A 23,633-nucleotide genomic window follows, 5' to 3' on the forward strand; every position below is an offset into this window, starting at 1 on the left:
GGCAGTGCCTGCTGGAGTCCTTACAGTAGTCCCAGGGCTGAGATGTGAGGGAATGAGACCACACAGATGAGTCTGGGAGCCACCCAGGCCCAGAAGCCGCACTTCTCCAAGGAACACATCAGGTTTAAAACTCCCTGGATCCAGATACTATGTTCTAATCACAGATGAGGTTTAACAGAAGCACTGTTGCTTTGTAACACAGCTGACATTCTGCCTTTAAGAGATTTCTCAGGAGGCAGAATTAACCTGTGGACTGTTAAGTCTTGCTCCACTGTTGGGCACGTAGGTTGTTTTTCAGTGTACTGCTGCCACAGATAACATTGCCGAGTTGCTTCCTTAAGGATACACGACTAGGAGTGGGATTCTGGCTGTTACTTCCTATTGTCATAAGCTTTTCAAAAGATCTGATTCAGCATACAGGTCCCCTCCCACCCCCCCTGCTCATTAGAGCAAAAGCCAGATAATCCTGTCCTGGACTCTGGGACAATGACTGTGACAATCATAATGACTCTGGGACTGGAGGGTACAATAAGTAGGGCAGAAAAGGGTAGAAATGTGGTTTCCTGGCTGAGGGAATGGGTGCTGTAGGCTGTGAGTCTTGAGGAATTCTAAGCCTGGGACAGTGTGTTGAAGCTAGAGATTTAGGATTAAAATTTAAATTCATGACCGCTGACCTCTTCCCCAAACCGAGTACACTGTAGGCAGCAGTTTCTGATACTGAAAGACGTCAGTCCTACTTTATATAGTGAGAGGACAACCACGGAATTCTTCCTTCCAGGTGTAGTATAGGCTGAAAGAATAAATAGGTGCCACAGATACTTATAGGAATTTATCAGTGAAGAGTCATTAGGGCTCATCAAAGAAAACCCAGATTCCAGATAGCTTCCTAACCTTTGTGATTAAAAAAAGTAAAAACCAAGATTCTCCATGTTTTATGTTATGTTTTTAAAGGTATTTATTCTAGAATTATAATTTCTTCTTTGATAAACTACATAAGGAGGAAAACATACTTGAGAATCTTGACCATTTTTATGCTGCTAATTAGGTTAATTGGTGTAAGACCATGATATCAAATTACAAGATTGGTGGGCAAATTCAACTTTCTGAGATAAATATAATTTACAGTCTTAAGTGAACATATTCAGTTCTTCATACAAATGTTTTAACAAAGATAGTTTTCTTTAATAAACATTTGAAGACTCAAGTTTGCAAATTATTGGTCCATGAAATCACTAAAACAAACTTCCTAATATTATAGGCATATTGTCCTTATTAAGAAGATTTGGACCAAAATTTAACTTTGGTGACATGATACAGAATATGTGTAGTTGCAACATAAACTTGTATGTAACGGGTATGTGTATATTTACTAACTGTATCTTTTTTTTCTAAAGGTATGGTTAGGAAGCTTTTTTTTTTTGTAAAAGGCCAAATAAATATTTTAGGTTTCATGGGTCAAAAGGCAAGATTTAGGATGGTTTATAGGTATTTACATAACAAGAGGGAAAACGCTTCCCTGCCCCATGTATTTGCCTGGGTGAACTGTCTCAGATGGTGGGCATTCTGTGTGTCCACTTGCCAGCAGGTGAAACATTCTCTAAAGGAGGGGCCTGATGAGGGCGGGTGAGCATTGTGATCAGTTTCAATCTGCTCCAGTGACACCCAGAGCCTGCTCTTCTCCTCCCTCCTTTTGAAGGGCTTGGCCATTTCAACTTAAGCAACTTGCTGGAGGTGAGGCAATTCATTAGTGAGTTGCTCACTTCCAGACCGAAAATCGCCCTGTTTGGTGTGCAGTGGTTGCCAGTGGTGGAGTCCCCAGTATGTAAGTGTGAATCAGAGCAGAGCCTAGGCCGCTGCAAGGCGTGGGCATCAGTCACAGGAGGCAGGCACTGGAAACCCCGTGAGGAAATGGGCAGAAGGGGATACTCTGACTTGGTCTTCACAGCTTCCAGTCCTCGCCTGTCAGGAGGTGCCCACAGACCATATGCAAACAGGCTGGACTTGGTTTTAGTTTGCCAATACTTGCTCTACTCTTGAGGCTTCTAATTTTAGGCACTGCCTTATGTGTCCCAGAATAGTAATGCAAAGCAAGTGCATCTCAGGGCAAGGCTTATAGACCATACTGCTTCCCTTACAGGATCAAACCTGAAGATGCCATGGACTTTGGCATTTCTCTCCTCTTCTATGGCCTCTACTATGGTGTTCTTGAGCGGGACTTTGCAGAAATGTGTGCAGACTACATGGCATCGACCATAGGGGTGAGTTCACCTGGGCTTTTATTACTGCCTCCTGCCACCTTCAAAGAGTTCAGGATAGCATCTCTTGTTTGATGGAAGAGATAAGCCATACAAAATCCTTCAAGATGTGAGTGGTATATATGGAGATTCCCTCTTTAAAATTTGGAAAGCTAGATCTCAGAGGTACCCTGGAATTTTTAACTCTAAGCCATAAGGTAAAAGTCACTTTACCCTACAAGAAGTTGAGAGTCACTCAACAGATACTTATTTAATGTCTCCTGTGTCCCTAAGCACATCTAATGTGCTTAGATTAGAAAGGTGCACAAAAATAAACATGATTATTGCCCAAATGGAGTTTACTGTCCATTGGGTATTAAAGTAATGGGTATTAAAGTAATTTAAAACACCAATAAATTATATATGATACATTATATTATAATAATATATAACAAAGTTATATTATTAGAAATTATAACTAATAAATATTATCAAGGGAGGTTCATGATACTATGAACAAATACAGTTAACAGCATTTGATCTAGTCTTGGGGCTCAACAGTGGCTTCCCTGATGTGACTTTTAAGCTGACCTGAACAATGAGTGGGAGTTAACCAGATGAAGTGAAAAGTGAAGTGTGTACCAGGTAGAGGAAATAGCATGTGTAAGAGGTCTGTAGTGGGAGAAAAGGTGAGAATTTTGAGGAACTAAGGCTAATGTGGTTGTGGGGCTGAATTATAGTAGAAGTGTCTAGAGAAATAAAGGCTAGACTAGAAAAACCCATATAGGCCAAATGAAAGATTGTGATTTTTATACTTAAAATACTAAGGGGCTAATATAGAAAATGGTAACATCATATTTGTACTTGGAAAAGATCATTCTGGCTGCTTGGGTAGAGAACAGATCGGAGAGGGGTCCACAGATCAGTGTGACCCACTATGACTATTTAAAGAGACAGTTGCAGTAGTTTGCACAAGATGAAGGCAGCTTGGATTAGCGTAGAGATGGTGAAAAGGGAGAGAAGTGGACTGAGAGGTATTTTGGAGGTAAGTTTGACAGTACTTGGATATAGATTGATCCTGGGAACTGAAGGAAAAAACAAGAAGAAAAGAAAAGTAGGTACCAAAGCTGACATTTGTGACTCAAGCAACTCCTCGGATACTTCACTGAGATAGGAAATGCTGCGAGAGGACCAGGTGGAGACCATGCAAAGATTCTTCAAGCTTAAAATATAGGTAAAGTCTAAGAAACCCAACTCAATATCCTTACTCTTTTTTTTTTCCGCAATGGAAATATGTTTGTTGTTTTGTTGTTTGTAGAAATAATGAGTTCTTTTTGAAATTGTGTGAACAACACAGAAGTGCTCCCCATCTTGGTATCATTCCATTAGACCCCGCCCCCCAAAAAAATATTTCCAAGTTTAATAGACATTTCTCCAGTTCTGTGCTGAAATAATTGTGACTCTGGTGTGTGGGGGCTGAAGGGTATTCCGAAGTTCTTTCTAGGTCGAAGTTTGGCAAGTTGGAGAGAAGTCCTAGAACATCAGGGAAGTGGGTTCTCCTGCTGCCTCCACATACAAGTCCTAGCTTTTAGGCAGGAGATATCAGTGGAGACCACCTGAAAAGAACAAGAAAGGCTTGGCACTGACTTCATGTGAGGCACTTCAGGACCTCTTGCTGAGCTTGTGGCAGTTTTGCAGGTGCGACCTCTTGGCTGTGCAAATTTGTATGTCACAGCTGCTATGATCTCATTTGTGCCTTGGGCTGGTAGGCTTAGGGCAATTCAAATTAAACAGAAGATTCAGCTATCACCTTGGGTGTGTGTGCTAGTCACTCAGTCATATCCAGTTCTTTGTGACCCCATGGACCGTACTCTGCCAGGCTTCTCTGTCTGTGGAATTTTCCAGACAAGAATACTGAAGTGAGTTGCCATTCCTACTCAAAGGGTTCTTCCTGACCCAGGAATTGAATCTGCGTCTCTTGTGTCTCCTGCATTGTCAGGCAGATTCTTTACCACTGTACCACCTGGGAAGCCCTATCACCTTGCATAATGTCACCCAAGTACAGTTTTGGGTCTGGGACTTTGTGTGTCAGTATCATGGGACTCTTTATCTTTCCTATAATGGATTAAATAGAAAACAAAGTGTATTGGATTTTAGACAGCTTATTAGATTCTTTTCTGAACAGCTGTCTCATGTTTTAGCAGCATCTCACTTTCTCTTATCTAGTTGTGTCTTCAGCTGTTCATTCAGCTAGTTCACTCCCTGAAGAAATTTCCAGACCCTAGATTGTCTAATTACTCACTTTACTTTCAACAGCAGCTGTTCACTAAAACTGTTTCCTTCGGTGGCACAGCCAGTTTTTCAGAGAGTCTCTTACTGGAATCCTGTCCTTTACCCTCTAGTGATTTCTTCTTCTTTTTCTATTTTTACAGGACAAATTCTCTGATTTTCCCAAGTAGTTGCCAACTTTATCTCAAGGTTATTATCAGCTGCCAATTTAAATATAGCCTTTATTCCCTCCCAGGTGGGTCCCTAATGACTAATCTGCAGAATCCCTTTTCTGTCCAGGTGGAGCTAAGCTCAGAATTGATCACCAAGTTAGCATCTCCTCTGGGAGATGGAGTTATTACATTGGCCTCTGCAAGATGGGATTTGGCCTGGGCCTCTTCCCATGTTCTTGGGAAGAATTATTGGGTACTCTAGTGATTGTAAATGATAATCCTTCATAAGATAATTCCCTAATAATAATAAATTCCAGCTTCACCAGGAGACCTGGTGGGAGAATTTCTCGTTAGGGTGGAGACTGCCTCACATACTAGCTCTTGACCCCTTATATTCTCCTTCCTTTCATGGGATGTCACTAGTTACCCCACCACTCCATGATAACAGTCTGTCCCAAGGGTAAACCACATACCTCACTGTACCTCTTAGCACAGAATGTAAGAATCAAACAATCACAATGGACTTTATTAAAGAGTTGAGGATGAGAGCAGGAAAATAAAGTGTGAGCATCTGAATGAGGTTGATCTGAAGTACCAGGTGGCCTGCTCTCCAGGGCATTTAGACCCTGCCTCATCCAACTCAGCTTGTGTCAGTGTACTGGGTGTCATCTTAGCACCCACAACCTGGAATCCACACCTGAACAGTGACTGTCCTCCAGATGCCAACACCCAGAGCCTGTGTTCTTGATAAAAATAATGCTGCCCCTCCTTTATACCACAGGCTAGTCTTCTGAATCCTAGTATCTTACCTGATAGCTACCTCTCCCCTAAGTAATTGACATTGAGAATGGCTTTCCCTTTCAGAGGAGCCACTGTAACCAACTGTCTCTTTCAGAGGAGTCACTCTGAAAATTCCCGTCCAACAGAATGTGACCTTACTGAAATAGCAGTTTGCTTTTTCCCCAGGGTCCCATCCTGGGGGTCATAGGAATACTAGGATGGCCTGTGATAGTACCGGGTGAGTCACCAGGAGTTAATTCATTTAATTCATTTTTCTGTTTTTAACTGTTTTCCAGTTCTTTTGGTAAATATTGATGAGATTTAGTAACAGGTCTTCTGCTAGGGCTCAGGATGCCAGCAGATTAGATCAGATAGGAATGTGGGAGAAGAGACTCCAACATGAGATTAAAGGGACCTACCTTAGAATTCTCTCCAACCCTGAGAATTTCAAAGCTGTTGTTATTTCTGCCCACTTTGGTCAGATGGGCCTTGGTCTGCTCAGAAACACATAGGCCCCTGAATCATGACAGCCTGAATTTCAAGAATATTCCTGGGGCTTCTTTGGTGGTGGAGTGGTTAAAAATCCACCTGCCTTTGCAGAGGGTACAGATTTGATCTCTGGCCCAGGAAGATTCCACATTCCACAGGGCAACTAAGCCCCTGTACAACAACTACTGAGCCCATGCACACCTAGAGCCTGTGCTCTGCAAGAAGATAAGCCACCGCAATGAGATGAGAAGTCCAAGAGCTGCCACTGTAGAGTAGCCCCCGCTCGCCACAACTGGAGAAAGCCCATGTGTAGCAACAAAGATCCAGCACAGCCAAAAAATTTAAAACATAAATAAAGAAGTTAAAAAAAGAATATCTGTGGTCTTGAAGCCAGAATCTGATCAGTGCTTTGGGGAGGGTAATTTGAGGAAGTCAAGAGGCAGCAGCTTTCTACTCATTCATTAGCCAACTCATTCATTTATTTATTCAAGCAACAGTTATTTATCAGTAGTCTACAGTGCACAGAATGTGACCATGTGCAGCCTTTACTAGCTTCATTGCTCACTTTCAGTAGCAGCCCTAGCTTTATTTTTAAAAAACTGCTAAAAATACACATACCGTCTTAACCATTTTGAAGTGTACAGTTCAGTAGCGTTAATACATTTACATTGTTCTTCAGCTGTCACTATCATCCATCTATAGAGCTCTTCATTTTGCAAAACTGAAGCTTTATACTCATTAAACAATAATTCCTTAATCTCTGCTCTCCCTAGCCCCTGGCAACAATCATTCTGTCTGTCTCTATGAATTTGACCACTTTGGATGCCTGACATAAGTGAACTCATATGCAATATTTGTCTTTTGTGACTGGCTTATTTCAGTTAGCATAATATCCTCAAGGTTTACATTTGTTGTGGCATGTCAGAATTTGATTCCTTTTTAAGGCTACATAATATTTCACTTTGTATCACATTTTCAGTTCTGTTTATTTTTTCATAGTCTTTTGTATATTTGGTGATCACAGCTTCTATCCCAAAGAGTCATAGTTGATTTTGGAGCTGTACCAGTCAGGAACTAGGTCTGATTCATCTCTTGGTCCCCCTCTGGGAGTGGTTTGACCTAAAAAAAAAATCTGTGATTAATTAATTTCACAATTCCTAGAAATAAAACTATGATGTTTTATAGTTGTATTAAGTATTCTTAACTCCTTTTACACTACTCTACGCTACTCTTTTTAGTTAGTGTAGAGTAGCTCTTTGTTTTGCCTCACTTGGAGAAATTTGTAACTGTTTTGTTGAGTCAGTTGATTCAAGGGACTCTTGGATGAAGTCTGTGTTTTCCAGCTGGTTACTGTGAGGTCATAAGCTTGTGACGGTCAGTTTAGTTTCCACTCACACCCGAAAGTCATGGAGGGGTGGGGCAATGGAGCATTGGGAAATAGGCTTATTTCTGGGACTTCCTCCTCTGTGGGATTGATTGGCAGGCAGGGTAGGAACACATTGTGCTGCATTAGGCCTGGTGTCCCAGCTCACATTTTCTGTCTCCTGAGCAAATTGCTGTGCCTCAGACTTCCCACTTCCTGGAGCCTCAGTAGCCCCAGATAATAGGAGGACAGGGCTGGCTACCCATTCATCTGACTTGAAGTAGTAGTGTAAAAAGAGCTGGGGGGTCAGAGTCAGACAGACCTTGTTTCAGATTCTCCTCCACTTTTAATTATCTGTATACTCTTGAGCAAGTTGCTTTACCTTTCTGATCTTCTTTTCTTAGCTGTAATAATACTGACAGCCTTATAGAATTGTGGTAAGGAACAAATGGGTTAATGTCAAGCACTTTGCAGAGTATCCTGGCCCATGGCAGACACTCAGATGGTGATGATGATAGCAACTACTGTTACCTACTGTATAGTCCTGCTGTGCTACATATTTTATATCTAATCACCTGGAGCACAGGGCCCTTGTAGACTTTGTATTTTCATCATACTCAACACATAAAGCAAGACAGACAAATCATTGACCATGATTGCCAGTTCTCTCTTGATGCCATCTTTTGTCTTAAATCACCTTCAACCACTCTGTGGTATGTAATCTCCTCCACTATAACCCTGGAAGTGGGTATTTTTTTTTATTAATTATTAATATTAATATTTATTCAGTATTTCTGAAGCCAGCTTGAACTGACAGGGAGCCAGCTGAGCCCTGCCACCAACTGTCTGGCCTCGAGTGAGGCTCTCCTCCCTGGCCATTAGTCTCCTCGCTAGTTGGAGGGATGGACCAGAAGAGCCCTCGAGGCGTCATGACACACATTTCCTGTGATGGTCGATGGTGTGGATTAGAACGCCTGTATCCTGAGCCACTACTACAGACAAGCTCCTGTGCAAAAGGAGAAATCTGACTCTCTTCATCTGGAGCGCACCCTCTCCCACTTTGAGTAACCTCTGTTTCAAACCTCCACTCTTAAACCTCTAACACCCCTTCCCTCTGCCCTTCATTCTCAGCAGATGATCTTGCCTCCTATTTTCCTGAGAAACTAGAAAGCAAACAGGAATCCCCCCCAATTCCTGACACCGTACCTACAGACCTACTTCTGTCTGCACCTATCTTCTCCTCCTTCCCTCCAGTAACAGTGGAGTAAGTGTCCTTTCTCCCTTCAGAGACCAGCTCTACCTGTGTTCTAGATTCCACACCTCCTGCCTCCTCAGGGACCTGGTGTACCATTGACTTACTTTCTCACCTATGACTTCAACTTCTCCCTCTACTGGGTTCTTGCCTATTAATCATTTAAATATTCTTTTTGAAAAAAATATCCTTTCTTTGACACACTTTCTCTAGCTACTAAGCCATTTCCTGTCATTGACAGCTAAATTTGTGGATAGTTTCTGTTTCCTTTTTGATCACCTTTCACCTACTTCCTGGTCCATTCTAATTGACCTCAAGTCATACCCTTCTTCTGAAGTGACTCTTACTCAGATCACCAGGGACTCTATGTCACTTATTCTGGGGGATTGATTATGATCTCAGCAGTCAACAGCACAGTTGACTCAGCACTTCTTTCTTCTTACAAAGGGTCCCCCCCGCCACCTCCCCACAGTGGCTTCTGTGACATTACCCTGTCCTGGTTTTCTTTCTCTCTGTTATTTTCTGTCTTCTCTGCTAATTTTCCTTCCCGTTAAATGTTACTGTTCCTATGAGCTCAAGGCGAAACCATCTTCTCTATTCTTCACTAGTTATTTCCTCTCTTTTTCCATGACTTCCAGATCTTAATCCAGAACTCTATTCTGAACTCCAGGCCTTTCCTAGTCAGCTGTCTCTTTGATATCAACAATCGGTCCACTTCTCCCAATTTTTATTGCCATCAAATTAGCTCAAGTTATCACCTGAGCATGGGAGAAGGAAATGGCAACCCACTCCAGTATTCTTGCCTAGAGAATCCCGTGGACAGAGGAGCCTTGGTGGGCTGCTGTCCATGGGGTCACACAGAGTCGGATGTGACTGAAGCTGCTTAGCATAGCATATCACCTGAGCATAGGCCCCCATCATCCGTTGCATTTAAAATATTGTAACTGTCTCTTAGCTGGTCTCACTGAATCCATTTTGGCCTCATCTCCAATCCATTTTTCACATGGAAGACTGAGTAATCTTTTAAACAATACGAGTCTAAAATGAAGCCTTTAGATGACTTCTCATTTAAAGTCCAGAATCCTCCATTTTGGCCATAAGGACTTACTGTTTTCCTCTTTCTTACAGATTTCTTTCAGTTTGTCAAGTGCATCAGGTTCTTCCTGCCCCCGGCCTCCTCCCGTCACTTCTGCCTCTCTTCATCTCACTGACTTCTACTCATGCCTCACCTCTCAGCCTGAAACGCCACTCCTCTGAGGAAGCCTCCTCAGATGACCTCGGCTTAGTTAGGAACCCCTTCACTGCAGTGTTCTTTGATAGCCTTTTGAACGCCTTTTAAATAACTAATTCTTATTTTAGCCTTCTAAGTAATTAGTTCTCATTTTATGTACATTTAAAAAAATTTTTATTGGCGTATAGTTGACTTACAGTGTTGTGTTAATTTCTTCTGTACAACACAGTGACTCAGTTATATATATATATTCTTTTTCATATTTTTTCCATTGTGGTTTGTCATGGGATGTTGAATATAGTCCCCTGTGCTATACAGTAGGACTTTGTTGTTTTGTCATCCTATATATAATAGCTTGACTCTGATAATACCAAATTCCCATTCCTTCCCTCCTGTATCCTTCCTACCCCTAGGCAACCACAAGTCTCCTCTCTCTGTCTGTGAGTTTGTTTTTGTTTTGTAGATACATTGATTTGTATCGTATTTTAGATTCCACATATAAGTGTTATTATATGGTATTTGTCTTTCTTTTTCTGCCTTACTTCACCTAGGATGGTAATCTCTAGGTCCGTCCTAGAGATTGCTGTAAATGGCATTGTTTTGTTCTTTTTGATGACTGAGTAATACTCCATTGTGTATATATACCATATCTTCTTTATCCATTCATCTGTTGATGGATATTAAGGTTGTTTCTATGTCTGGGCTATTGTAAATAGTGCTGCTATGGACATAGGGTTGCATGTATCTTTTTGAATTGTAGTTTTATCTGGTATATGCCCAGGAGTGAGATTGCTGGATCACATGGCAACTCTATTTTTATTTTTTGAGGAGCCTCCATACTGTTTTCCTTAATGATTGCACCAATTTATATTCTTACCAACAGTAATTCTTACCCTTCTCTCCACACTCTGTCCAGCTTTTACTGTTTGTAGATTTTTTTTTGATGATGGCCATTCTGACTGATGTGAGGTGATACCTCATTATAGTTTTGATTTGCATTTCCCTAATAATTAGCAGTGTTGAGTACCTTTTCATGTGCCTGTTGGTCATCTGTATATCTTCTTTGGAGAAATGTCTGTTAAGGTCTTCTGCCCATTTTTCCATTAGACTGTTTGGTTTTTTGTTCCTGAGTTGTATGACCTGTTTGTATTTTTTGGAAATCAAGCCCTGTTGGTTGCATCATTTGCAAATATTTTTTCCCATTCCATAGGTTGTCTTTTTTTTTTTTTTAATGGTTTCCTTTGCTATGCAAAAGCTTATAAGTTTAAGTCACATTTTTTTGTTTGTTTGTTTTTATTTCTATTGCCTTGGGAGAGTGACCTAAGAAAACATTGTTATGATTTATGTCAAAGAATATTTGCCTATGATATCTGCTAGGAATTTTATGGTGTCATATCTTATGTTTAAGTCTGTAAGCTGTTTTGAGTTTATTTTTGTGCATGGTGTGAGGGTGTGTTCTAACTTCATTGATTTACATACAGCTGTCCAGGTTTCCCAGCACCATTTGCTGAAGAGACTGTCTTTTTTCCATTTTACATTATTGCCTCCTTTGTTGAAGATTAATTGACCATTGATATGTGGGTTTTTTCTGGGCTCCCTGTTCTGTTCCATTGATCTATATATTTCTGTTTTTGTGGTAATAGCACACTGTTTTGATTACTATAGCTTTATGGTATTGCCTAAAGTCTGAGAGCATTATGTCTCCTGCTTTGTTCTTTTTCCTCAGGATTGCTCTGGCAATTCTGGGTCTTTTATGGTTCCATGTAAATATTAGGATCATTTGTTCTAGTTCGGTGAAAAATGTCATGGGTAATTTGATAGGGATCTCATTACATCTGTAGATTGCTTTGAGTAGTATGGCCATTAAATGCCAGTCTCCCTTAGCTGTAGGTTTCCTGAGGACAGAGGCCAGGTCTGTGTTTTTCCAACATTTTAGCACAAGAGCTAGTCGAGTGACTGGTACCTAGTAGGTACCCAGTGTATCTGACGAAAGGAAAGAAGAGTTTGAGTGGCTTGCTCAAGATCATCAAGATAGTAAGTGACAGAGGATGGAGGTGCAATCTGTCCTGACACGCTGTGTGGCCCCTGGAACGCTTTCCACACTGAGGCATCAGGCTCTTGAGGCTAAAGCGGAATCTTCCCGCCTGTACTTTACCTCACTCAGCCGGAGGCCTCCTCATACAGTCTCAGGGGGCTCTGCGAACTGTTGGTTGCTGGGACCTTCCTGACTTGACAGACTCATCTGATAACTTTGTTGAAACATTGTGGGATTTGACGCTGCTGGCCTGTAGCTGCACTAGCTTGCAGGGAGAATGGAGAAGCTAGAGCCCTAATAGAACTTTGCCTCGGTGTCCCTCCTACTCTCATCACCTCATGCAGGTTCTGTCTGATGCTATATCCCTGCCCCAGTATCCTGGGGCAGAACTTGGAGTGGCTTGAGGTTAAGTTCTTCCTCAGAGCTCTCCTGTCCTGAGTTGGAGGGTTCCCCTTTCTCACTGCTGATGCCATGGGCTCGAGTGAGTGGTGGTGTTTCTGTGCTGCACAAGTGTGCAAGGATTTGGTGCCAGAGCTGGGCTCACACTTTTTGGTCTCTCTTTTCGCTGTTGAGTTGATGTGCCTAGAAATACTCAGGCAGGCACATTCAGAGCCATCAGCCTCTTGAACTCTGGTGGAGTCTCTCTCAGAGGTCCCTTCAGCACAAACATTCAGATTCCTGCTTTGGAGAAGTGCTGCTAGTGGGCTCCCATGGGTTTGGCTTTACCCCAACTCTCACTTATCCTTTTGCGCCCTCGATACACAAATCAGAACCTTTTGAATTATTCGCCCTCACTGAGCTAAGTAGCTGCATTTCTGCAGTGTTTAGATGTCAGTGGACGTCTTGGGTAGGACTTGGATTAGGAGTCAGGGGGTCTGGGTTCTCATCACAGCTAGTTTCTTTCCTTTCTGGGCTTTGGTTTCCCCAGCGATGGGGCTGCTCTAGGGTTCTGTGACAGTAACAAGCTCACCTTGGGCCACTTCAGACATTCTTGCAAGATGGTGAGGGAGGGTTGGATTCTTGGTGCATCTCTGCCTTCTACCCCTGAGGACTTTTGGGAGTCAGGAGAGGCCATTTCTCAGAAGGGCTGCTTGAAGTCAGAGAAGCCCCATGTGGAGTGGAGGTTGTGGCAGATGTAGCTGTGTCCTCCCTACTCCCTGTCCCAGCTCCTTCACGCCCACCCTTCCACTGTTGTCCCTCAACCAGCTAACAGTCTGTGAAGTTTTCAGAAGACACTTGCTTGGAAACAAAAAACAGAGCAAACTCAAGTTAGGAAAATAACAATACAAAAAAGGCTAAGTATAATCTACTTACCTTTATAGGTACAGATCAAATTGTAATAATAAATACAGAAGCCTTTTAAAGAATTTTACAGTTTTGCAAGATATGAAAGTTCTGGAGATGAGCTGCAGATCAATGTGAATATACTTACTGACATTACCAAACTGTATACTTAAAAATAGTTAAGATGGTAAATTCTATATTATGTGTGTTTTACCATCATTTTTAAGACAATGAAAAGGAAAAAACAATAGTTTCAACAAATAAAATTCAAGTCTTTTATTCTTGGGATCAAGGGGAAATGCTATGTAGCTATTGAACAATAAACCACCCGGAAAGTATGCAAAATTTTGAATTTCTTTTTGGAGCATGGAATTGCTATTCACTGTGATTAATCATGGTAGTAAATAATCTTTTAAGGTATGGGCTTACCTTTTTTTATTGTGCTTTGCTTTATTGCACGTCGCAGATAATTTTTTGTTTTGCTTTTTGCAAATTGAGGGTTTATGACACCCCTGCATCAAGCAAGTCTGTCAGCACCATTTTCCAACAGCCTTTGCTCACTTTGTGTCTCTGTGTCACATTTTGGTGCTTCTGGCAATATTTTGAATTTTTTCATTATTATTTGTTACGGTGATCTGTGGTCTTGGATGTTCCTGTCATAGTTGGGTTTTTAGACATAATGCTGTTGCACACCTAGTGGTAAGTAGAAACATAGCGTTTAAATGCACTGGGAAACCAAAGAATGTGTGTGACTCACTTTGGTGTGGCGTTCTGGAGTGGAACCCACAGTATCTCTGAGGTTTGCCTGTTATATGTGTTCATTAGGGAAAATTTGAGTGCAGAAAAGTGGGCAAAATGAAAAACACCCATTTATAATCCTACGACCAAGACATCACTGGCGTGAATATTCTCATGCATTTCCTTCTGACCTTTTGATTGATTTGCTTGCTTGACTTTACATATGGTACCAACAGTACTGTGCCTCCAATTTCGTACCCTGCTTTTGACACTTAATGTTGTATCTCAAGCTTCAGTTGACTCACTGCCTGTCTAGCCCCTTGAGTGGGTGCCACAATTTATTGAGGCATCCTTCTGTTGTTGGTCATTTATGGTTCTTTCCATTTCTTTGCTTGTTTTTGTTTGCCTTTTTTTTTTTTTTTTTTTTTTTGCTTTTTTGGGAAAGTATATGTAGCATAAAATTCACCATTTTAGCCATTTAAGTGTGCTATTTCCAAAATTTTTGATCATCCCAAACAGAAGCAATAACCCATTTCCTCCTCTCTACCACTGGTTACCTCTGTTCTATTTTCTGTCTATGAATTTATTTGTCCATTCTATATATTTTATAGAAATAGACTCATGTATCAGTGCAATGTTTATCATTTTGTGTCTGACTTGTTTTACTTAGCATGTTTCCAAAGTGCCTGCATGTTTTGGCATGTATCAGAACTTCATTATTCTTGTGACTGAGTAACATTTCATTGGAGGGATAGACCCCATTTTGTCTATCCATTCCTCTGTTGATGGACACTTGGGCTGTTACCACCTTTGAGCTATTTGTGATTAATGCTGCTAATGAGCATTGGTGTATAAGTGTGTGGCTAGGCCCGGTTTTTATTCTTTAGGAGTATTATCTAAGAATGGAATTGCTGTGTCATATGGTATTGCTATGTTAACTTTTTGAGAGGTTGCCAGACTCTTCGCTTCTTTAGTTATAAATAACATTTAAATGAATATCTGTATGCATGAAGCTTCTTTGATATTTTTTTAAAAGAAATTTCTTTGAATTTCTTAAGGTGAAGTTAATGGGTTAAATGGTGTGGCAGTTTGAGACATCATGCCAAATGCTGTTCAGATGGGTTGAAGCTGTTTTACTGTTGCCACAAGTGCCTGAAAATGTCCTTGTCACCCAACCACCATTGCACCAGGTGTTTCACTGGTGTGCGTCTTGGAGAAGAGATGTTGCCCATCTGAGGGAACCACAGCGTGGCTTAGCTGACGTCGTTCCCTGTCAGCAGCCCTGAACCCTTCTCCCTGCCTGTCTCCTTGCCCTGATGATGACCAGACCAGTCTTCAGGTTCTGTCTGATCTGACTTCCCAGCCCATCTCTGGTCTAGTCCCCATCTTCCCCACAGAGATGAGGATGATTGACAGTGAGATGTTCTCCAGCTCGGGATCCCCCACCTGCCGTGTCACGTTCTCTTCAGAAGACCCCAGGCCTCGCTGGTATCGTCCCACTTTGGTTGATTCTCACGTCTTTTCTCTCTTTTCCTCCTGCTCTTCTCTCCCAGTTCTACAGCGAGTCGGGCATGCCCACCAAGCACCTCTCGGACAGTGTGTGTGCCGTGTGTGGGCAGCAGATCTTTGTGGATGTCAGTGAAGAGGGCATCATCGAGAACACATATAGGCTGTCTTGCAATCACGTGTATCCTGCCTGGAGCTCCTGGGCTGCCTCTCTCACCACGTGCACACTCCAGTCAGGGAGGGAGGGGACCGTCATGACCCTGGGCATGCCATCCGGACCTTTGAAGGGAGGGGAGTCACATCTGGGTGATGTCCTCTGATAGGGAAGCCAATCCCAGGGAGTGGAAACGGCTGCCTCCTTTGGTCTTTCTCACAGATGTGAGAAAGTCTTTCTCACTCTTGGGTAAACAGCGTGTATAGCCTGGCCAGGTCAGAAGGGAGCCTCAGCTACACTAGCTGCTGCAAGTTTGGGTCAGTCACCAGGGAGGAGAATCCTCTAACTGGCTCCCTCAGTGTTGGAATCAGGTGCCCCTGAAGGGCACCTCTGACATTTACCACGTCCTTACTCGGCTCCCATCCTATGCCGTGTGCTCTCCATTTTGCCCAGAGTGGCCCTGTAAGGCAGAGTTCATTAACCTCACTTCACGTATGAGGAAGCAGGGCCAGAGGTGTACATCAGCTTGGCCCAGATGATACAGCCGGTAAGAGGTGAAGCCAGGGTTTGAACCTCCCTCCAGAGCTAGGGCCTGGACACCGGGAAGCCCGTCCCGGAGCTGGAGTGCTATCCTCGCTGCCCACCCTTTCCCTTGACCCGTGGCGCTCAGATTCCACGAGTTCTGCATCCGCGGCTGGTGCATCGTGGGAAAGAAGCAGACGTGTCCCTACTGCAAAGAGAAGGTAGACCTCAAGAGGATGTTCAGCAACCCGTATCCTTTCTGGGGTCTCGTTGGGAGTGGGCAGTGGTGAGAAAGTACTGGCATGCATTCAAGTGGGTCTTGGGGTGCTCCTCCTGCCCCCAGTCTGGTACCTGCCCACTAGTCCATTTGGCTTGTGGTCTAGGGAGGTGGGTGGGATGTGGGGCAGGACCAACAGCTCAGCTTCTCACCATTCAGGATCCCTCAAGGGTAGACGGGTGGTGAGAGCAGCTTCCTCCGCCTGCCTGCTTACAGTGCACCTGGTGGCACTGTGCCAGGTGCTTTCCTTCTCTTAGCTCACTCAGTTCTCTAGAGCCTGTGACCTGGGTAATGGTATCCTACTGTTACCAGTGAAACAGTTTCAAGGATGACTAACCTTCTCACGGTGACACACCTAACGTGCGATGCCTCACCTGTGACAGGCGGGGCTGGAGACCAGGCCTGTCCCCTCCACTTTGAACACAGGACCTGTGCTGCTCTCAGCTGCCCCTGCCCCATTTCCCCTGGATCCAGGGACCTCTTCCAGTTGCCCTTTCTCTCTGCATGGGGGTTTTCTGGCCCCTGGATACTAGCTGGGCTTTGGAGGGCCGTGGTGTTCCTCCTTATGGTTCCTTGCTTGGTGCTTTTGGAGTCTAGTTCAGTAACTCCATGGTCAAGCTGAGGGTCAGGGCTTCTCTTTGTTCTCAGTACTGGGTTGGACTGTGGTTCCTGATGCCCTCAGAGGGACTCCCCACAGTCTTGTGAGGTCTGTGCTTCCGCGGAGCTGGATTCCCAGGCACCCTCTCCAGTGTCTTTCCCGGCAGTGGATTGTAAAGTGGAGAGAAGGGATTCCTCTCCAGGGCCGCTTGGCCTCAGTAGGGCCCCCATGTTCAGTGCCCTTGGATGGGGCTCCTTGGAGCCTCTCTACCAGGAGTTATCCCCTGTGACCAGCCTCTTGCTCTGCCCCTGTATGCCTCTGTCCCCACACTCAACCCCTTCCTTGACCTAGAGAACTTCCCATTTTGGACAAGAACCTTCAGGTTACCATATCTCTTTCCCCATCTTCCCGAAGAAATCTACAGCAGTCTCCGGCTCACTGGCAGTCCCAGCTTAGAGAGGGGTTCACGCAGAGCCCTCTCTGTATATCGGCCATGGAGAGCTTTATTTCACCACTCCACCCTCTGCCTTATCTGTCTGGTCCTCTGCACTGATCCCCTCTGCCCCACTTCCCCCATTCTCTGGTTTCAGCCCTGTGTTCCAACACGGAGAGGTTGGGCGGGGCTTTCTAGAAAGCACCTTTCTTTGTAGGCTGATTTCTGTGAAGCATCTGGAACGTGTAGGCAGACCCTCTCACCCATCCCCTAGGCCAGCCTCAGCAGCTCGAACATGTAGCCTGTTTTCTTTAACGCACTGACAGCTGGGAGAGGCCTCATGTCATGTACGGGCAACTGCTGGACTGGCTTCGGTACTTGGTAGCGTGGCAGCCTGTCATCATTGGCCTGGTGCAAGGCATCAACTATATTCTGGGCCTGGAATAGTCAGGAAGAAGAACATCCACCCACCATGGACCTCAGGGCACTCTCCTCCCTGCCCTCCAAGACCTCCTGGGTGGGAAAGACTCAGAGGGGCACTGGGCCACTCAGGACTCCACCGGCTGTGTCCGGGCTGGGGAGGGAGGTGATGGAGAGCCAGCCAGTGGGGCTGTCAGCAGTGGGGGCTTTTTAAAAGAAAACTATTTTGATGAATATATTTAAAAACCTTTTTTATTGTGGAGCTTAGGAATTGCCCCAGTTCCTCCAGGCCTCACCTCCCTGCCTGAGCAGGGCAGGAGCAGAGCCACAACATTTTTGATGTAAAGGAGCCATCTTACTTCTGGCTGTGAGCCCCAGGCCCTGCCCCCCTCTTCCTTCCACGCGTGGGGCTCGAGCCTGGTTCACTCAGTGAGGAAGGGCCAGAGAACTGTGGCCGGTGCCAGTGAAGAGCACTGGGGGTGAATTGTCCTTCCTCCCGGTTAAGACCATGGGCGGGCCTTCCCCGCTCGGGGGCCATAGGTTGGTGGAGGCAAGTGAAACCCTGTCATGGCTTTTCCAGTGAGGGAAGCCCTGACCTCGGAATTCCCTGAGAATTTGTTGGGGAACCTGCCCCTAAGCAGGGCTTACTCAGTCAGGAACAGAGACCATCTATACAGAGCAGTGATTGAGGGCCACTTGTGCAAGCTGGCGCTCTGCCCAGAAGTGGTGACATGTGCCGAACGCCACTGCCACATCACTTCCTTCCCTGCAAGCCCGAGTGAGCGTGTGTGTCTGTGTGTCTGCGGTGGAGGGACTGATAGATGTGAGACTTCTTCCTGTAGTCACACGTTCTTCCCTTGAAGCTGCCAGGGGATTCCCATCTCAAGGAATATCCTCATGTCAGCCCCGTCATCCCTGGGTTCTGCCTGGGCCCAGCAGCACGAGTGCTGGGGTGGCTGGGAAGAGGGTCAGGGCCAGGTGAGTATGGTGTCTGAAAAGGGGTTTCAGGTAGGCCCCAGCTCTGGTCCTAGGGGTTTTGAAGGAAGTAGGAAGGCAAATTTGGACTTTCCACGCTGGGTTCCTAGGGAATATGGCCCTTCAGGTGCAGAAGGAACCAAGCAGGATCTTGTCATCTGTTCTTAATAAAGCTCCGTGAGCTGGGTTGGAAAGCTGAACATCCATCTTGCTTTTCTTCTTCCCACCTCTTTCCCTGTGGTCCCCAGGCCTGCCTGGCCTCTGCTGCCTTTTTGCTCTTCCCATTTGAGAGCTGGGTCCTGCAAGTGGTGGGTCCTGTCCAACATCCCTGAGTGAGATGGCCTGCTGGGCTTCTGTCCTGTCACAGAAGGGGCCCTGGTTCATCACAGGGTGACTGTCCTCACGACCTGAGGTCAGTGCCCTGCTGCAACCACCCCTCTCCCCAGTCGCTCTGTTACCCAACTGTAGCTTGCCCAACATGCCGCTCATGCCCATGGGCCCGTCCTCAGTGGATTGGGGCCTGGGGTCATCCTTTCACTTTTGTCCCTCCTTCCCCCACATTAGGGCTTCCCTAATGTGGCTCAGCGGTAAAGAATTCACCTGCAATGCAGGAAATGTGGGTTCGATCCCCGGCTTGGGGAGATCACCTGGAGAAGGAAATGGCAACCCACTTCAGTTTTCTTGCCTGGAGAATTCCATGGACAGAGGAGCCTGGTGGGCTATAGTCCAGGGGGTCACAAAGTCAGACATGACTTAGTGAATAAACACTCCTCCCCCACATCAGGTCATGTGAGGAGCCAAGGCCAGGCTCTCCAAGGCTCTCTCTCCATCTTTCAACAGTCCTGAGTACCATGACCTCCCAACAGCCCAACTCTGGCCTTATTTACACTCACAGGTAAGAGTCCTGTCTCCTCTCCCTCGCATCCCCACCCTCTTCCCCAGAGGACTGGGCCTCAGAAGCCCCAACAGTCTTGACCTCCCTGCTGGAGACACTGGTGCTCCTAGGGAGGAGCTTCTCTGCGTCTTGCAGCCCAGAAGCTCCTGGGCAGGCAGTGGGGGAGGGACTGAGAAGATGTGAGCTGGAGCCCTGGAGAAGAGGAGTTGACTTTTAGTCTCTGACATCTAAATTGGAAATGTATGGTTTTTACACACACACAACACACTTGAGATTGCAGCCATGTTCCTGACGATTCTTCCAAACCTCATTCCATCTCTTGGCCTCCCTGGCTCTGTCTCCAGCACCCCATCCTCCTGATCCCAGACACTCAGGTCTGGTCCTTCATACCTGCTCTGTGGATCACCAGCCCTGGTCTCTCTGCCCCTGAGGCCACATGTGTGACCCTGACTTCTGTAGCTTTGTTGTTGCTCCAGCCAGTGCTGGATGTACCCACTCCTCCCTGGAAAGCACCCTCTCTTCCCTGTAGGGCCAGTGCTCCAGCTTGTATTCCAAGCTTGTCTGAGAGGTTCCTGTGGAGGCCGGGATGTGTAGCTCCCACAGTGGGGCTCACGTGGGGCCAGACACAGCCGAACTGAGCTGGGGAGCTCCAAAAGGGGTGGCTTCCAGAAAACAGGGCTCTTCAGGGCTTCTTGGGAGCCAGGCAGGGGGAGACTAGACTTCCTGATGAGCTTAGATCTCTAGCTCTGGCCAAGGAGCTGGGATGACAGAAGTGAGAAGGATTCATGGGGATAAGGGGCGGGTGTTGGGTGGAGGGAGTGGGGAGCCTGAGAAAGGCCAAGATGTAGATGGGCTGGTGTGAGTCTGAAATGGTCCACTTGATCCAACTTTGGGTCCCCAGTGCCTCAGACAGTTGTCCCCTTGAATATAGTGTGACTGAAGGAAGAAGCAGGACTTTTCTGTTCACATAGAAGGGCAGAGTCTTGGGATGGAAGAATTCGTGTGTGAGAGACTTTCGTTAGTTCATGGCCCTGTGCTTGGAGGGTGAGGCTGAGGATGGTTGAAGACCCCAGGCTGATACCACCTGAAGAGCAGGGGGCCTGGGAGTGAGTGAGAAGGTTCCCGGCTGCGGTGAGCTCCAGCTTAGCAGAAGGCGCGGCGTGCAGGGACCTTCGGGACTAGGTGCAGACTGCTGTGGAGTACATGTGTCTGCTGGTGGCCAGAGCCTGCTCTAGATCCCCTGCTTAAATAAAAGTGAAAGTAAAATAGAAGGGGGAGGCAGTGCTTTCCCAGAAGGATTTCACTATCTATCCTGCCCTTCCCAGAACAGCTCTGGCAGCGGAGAGAATTTTTCCTCCCTTTGTGACTAGGTAAGTCCCTGGTCCTCTTTGGGCCTCAGTTTCCATCCTGTAATGAAGCATTTGATTGCACTAGTGACGAGTATAATGTTGATGGTAGGAAGAACTAGGGTGGGGATCCCCCGGCTTTGTTTCTAGGGGCTGGAAGAGCCTGTGCTTGATGCCGGTCCTCCAGGAGTTGTCAGTTGGGACAGGTGGACGGGGCAGAGTGGACAGTGCCTGGCAGCCCCCTGAAAACTCAGACGTAGGAAGGGGCTGTGGAGCCCACAGGAAGGCCGTACTACTTGTGCCTGGAATCTGTAGGAGAAGCCGTTTGTCACGGTTGCCTCCCCCGCCTCCCTAGAGAGGAAGTTGTCACAGATAAATAGAGCAAGGCACGGCAGCTCCTGACACAGTTCATCATGACCATGAGACACAACTGGATTCCAGGTGGGCCCTGGGGCTGTGCATGTACGGGTGGAGGGGGTGGGGTGCGGCCTGAGACCAGAGAGGAGCCTGACCCCAGGTGGGTCCCCTCGGCTGCTGTGCTGTGACTTTCAGCCTCTGGATGCTGCGCTCTGGCTCCATTCCAGGGTCTCCCCGTGCTCCATTCAGAGAGCCAAGAGCCAGGGCTGGAGGGGTTCTTCTGCCCCAGCCGTTCACAGCAGAGCCAAGATTCTGCCAGACTTAATCCTGGCAGCAGCTCCGTCTCCAAGTAAGAGCAGAGCTAGGATGCCGAGCAGTCCCAGGAGGTCAGACAGCTGCTGACCTCTGACTGTCCTCTCCTCAGACCCTAGCCCTCTTCGGGCCCTGCTCCTCTGTGCCCACGTCATCTCCCACCTGGCCGGAGCCACACCTGTGCCTCAGGCCACCACAGCTGCCTCACCTGGGATGGCAAAGGATCTCTGCTCCTCGCGGCCCCCAGCACTCCCAGCAGCTAAGCAGTGCCCAGCGTTGACAGTGACCTGGCCAGCAGTGGAAGTCTCACTGAGTAAGGACCTATTCTAATGGGATGGGAGGGCACAGTGGTCTGAGGGCGGGGCTGAGGGCACAGTGGCACCAAGGGTGGGTTGGCCTCTGAGCATGCACCCTCCAACCCTCTGCCACGTAGCCTGTCACCAACCAAGCAGCTCGGTTGAGCAGTGGGCATTCTCCCTCTCCCACCCAGCATCGCAAGTTGGTGCAGGGCTCAGCTCACAGCTCCCAAAATGCTGTCGTGTGGGATGGAGAGGCCTCAGAAGAACAGGACTCCCAGAGCCCTGACTAAGGTGGCTCCAAGCCCAGCCCTTCCTCCCAGGGCGCACTTGCCCTCTGGCCTTCTCAGTTGAGTGATTGCCTACTGTGCTGCCTCCTTGGCCAGAGCTCCTAGAGTCACTGAAGCTGGGTGCTAGAAACCCTGGGGCATTCTGAAGAAACAAGCTCAGGAGTCAAGGACCCAGATGAGGGACCCATCCCCAGATTCCTCTTGCTCAGCCTTCTCCTTGGACTTCCCATTCCAGATTCCTGAATCACGGGGCAGGGCTGGCAGACCATGGCGGAGGTGGGAGGGTCTGTCTGCTCTGCAGAAGGACTAACAGCCACATGTGCTCCCTAGATGGAACGCTGACATTGTCCTGTACCGCCTGCAGCCGCTTCCCCCACTTCAGCATCCTCTACTGGCTGGGCAACGGCTCCTTCATCGAGCACCTCCCAGGCCGGCTGCGGGAGGGCAGCACCAGGTGAGGGCGTGGTGGTGAGGCTGGCTGGGGGCGGTCACCTGCTGCGGTCCTCTCACAGCCTCTCCTTCCTCTGCTCCAGGCGAGAGTACAGGGGCAAGTGGACCCAGCTGTGGAGGCCGTTGGTGCTGGAGGAGCTGAGCCCTGCCCTGCGAGATACCAACTTCTCCTGTGTTCTCATGGATCCTGGGCAGACTGTCCAGCGTCACCTTGTCCTGGCCCAGCTCTGGGTGAGGAACCCAAGGGAGGGCGTCCAGGACATAAGGAGCCCTGCTTCAGTGTGGGAAGGAAAGGGTGGGCTCTGCCCACAGCAGCCTCCAGCTGATGTCCACTGATTGCCTGAGCCTGAGGTGGCAACTAAAAGGACCAGGACACAGGCAGGAGAGACACGGCCTAGGGGGAAGTTCTTCCCACCTTGGTCCTGATCCTGTTTGCTTCACTCCCCCAGGCTGGGCCGAAGACATGTGTGCCCCCTGCCACAGGAAGCCCCTCCCTCCAGCCAGGCCCCTCTGCCGTACCATCCCGACAGTGAACCCAAGCTCCACCACCACCTGGTTGAAACACCACTTCTTTATTGAGGTCCAGGCCACAGTCTGTATCGATTTAATGTATTTGTTTCCTCTGTGGGCTCCTGGGATACGGACAGAGGCTGCTGCTGACCCACAGCTGTATCTCTGTCACCCCAGCAAGGCCCAAGGGGGGCATTCATAAACCATCTTCAATGGCAGCATCTGACGTGTGTCCAGTCACTTATTCTTGAGGCCGTTGTTCCACCACAGAACACGGCTCGTGCGAAGGGGGAGTATGGAATGAGAGAAGATGCCACTCTGAAGACAAAACCAGATTCAGGGACCCAGGCCCTCACAAGAGGCCAGCCCGTAATGCTCCTCAGGAGCAGAGGTCAGAAACAGAGTGGAAGATCCTGTGGCCTCAGAAAGGCTAGGAGAAGGGATT

At 46.9% G+C, this 23,633-nt stretch overlaps 2 protein-coding genes across 8 annotated transcripts in view; both read left to right on the forward strand.

The window, feature by feature from the left end:
- Positions 1 to 17,991, forward strand: part of RNF121 (ring finger protein 121) — a 77,019-nt gene extending 59,028 nt beyond the window's left edge. For all 3 annotated transcript variants that reach the window (XM_043481237.1, XM_043481238.1, XM_043481239.1), the window contains 4 exons: positions 2,138 to 2,258; positions 15,401 to 15,534; positions 16,178 to 16,279; positions 17,664 to 17,991. In XM_043481237.1, the coding sequence (XP_043337172.1) occupies positions 2,138 to 2,258; positions 15,401 to 15,534; positions 16,178 to 16,279; positions 17,664 to 17,784 (478 nt within the window). In that variant the 3' untranslated portion in view covers positions 17,785 to 17,991. The remainder of the gene's footprint in view (positions 1 to 2,137; positions 2,259 to 15,400; positions 15,535 to 16,177; positions 16,280 to 17,663) is intronic.
- Positions 17,992 to 19,124: 1,133 nt separating this feature from the next.
- Positions 19,125 to 23,409, forward strand: LOC122449549 (interleukin 18 binding protein). Of its 5 annotated transcripts, none has more exons than XM_043481243.1 (6): positions 19,125 to 19,627; positions 20,953 to 20,997; positions 21,329 to 21,414; positions 21,755 to 21,955; positions 22,559 to 22,682; positions 22,762 to 23,409. In XM_043481243.1, exons 3-6 carry the CDS (start codon positions 21,387 to 21,389, stop codon positions 23,012 to 23,014), a joined length of 606 nt encoding a protein of 201 aa, XP_043337178.1. In that variant the 5' UTR covers positions 19,125 to 19,627; positions 20,953 to 20,997; positions 21,329 to 21,386; the 3' UTR covers positions 23,015 to 23,409. The 5 variants fall into 5 exon arrangements, with proteins under 5 accessions (XP_043337178.1, XP_043337179.1, XP_043337180.1 ...); XM_043481244.1 differs by having other exon boundaries at positions 20,958 to 20,997; XM_043481245.1 differs by having other exon boundaries at positions 19,125 to 21,414; positions 22,762 to 22,909; positions 23,128 to 23,409.
- The last annotated feature ends 224 nt before the right edge of the window (positions 23,410 to 23,633 follow it).

Source organism: Cervus canadensis, chromosome 11 (assembly GCF_019320065.1).
Source record: "Cervus canadensis isolate Bull #8, Minnesota chromosome 11, ASM1932006v1, whole genome shotgun sequence".
NCBI classification, from domain to species: domain Eukaryota; kingdom Metazoa; phylum Chordata; class Mammalia; order Artiodactyla; family Cervidae; genus Cervus; species Cervus canadensis.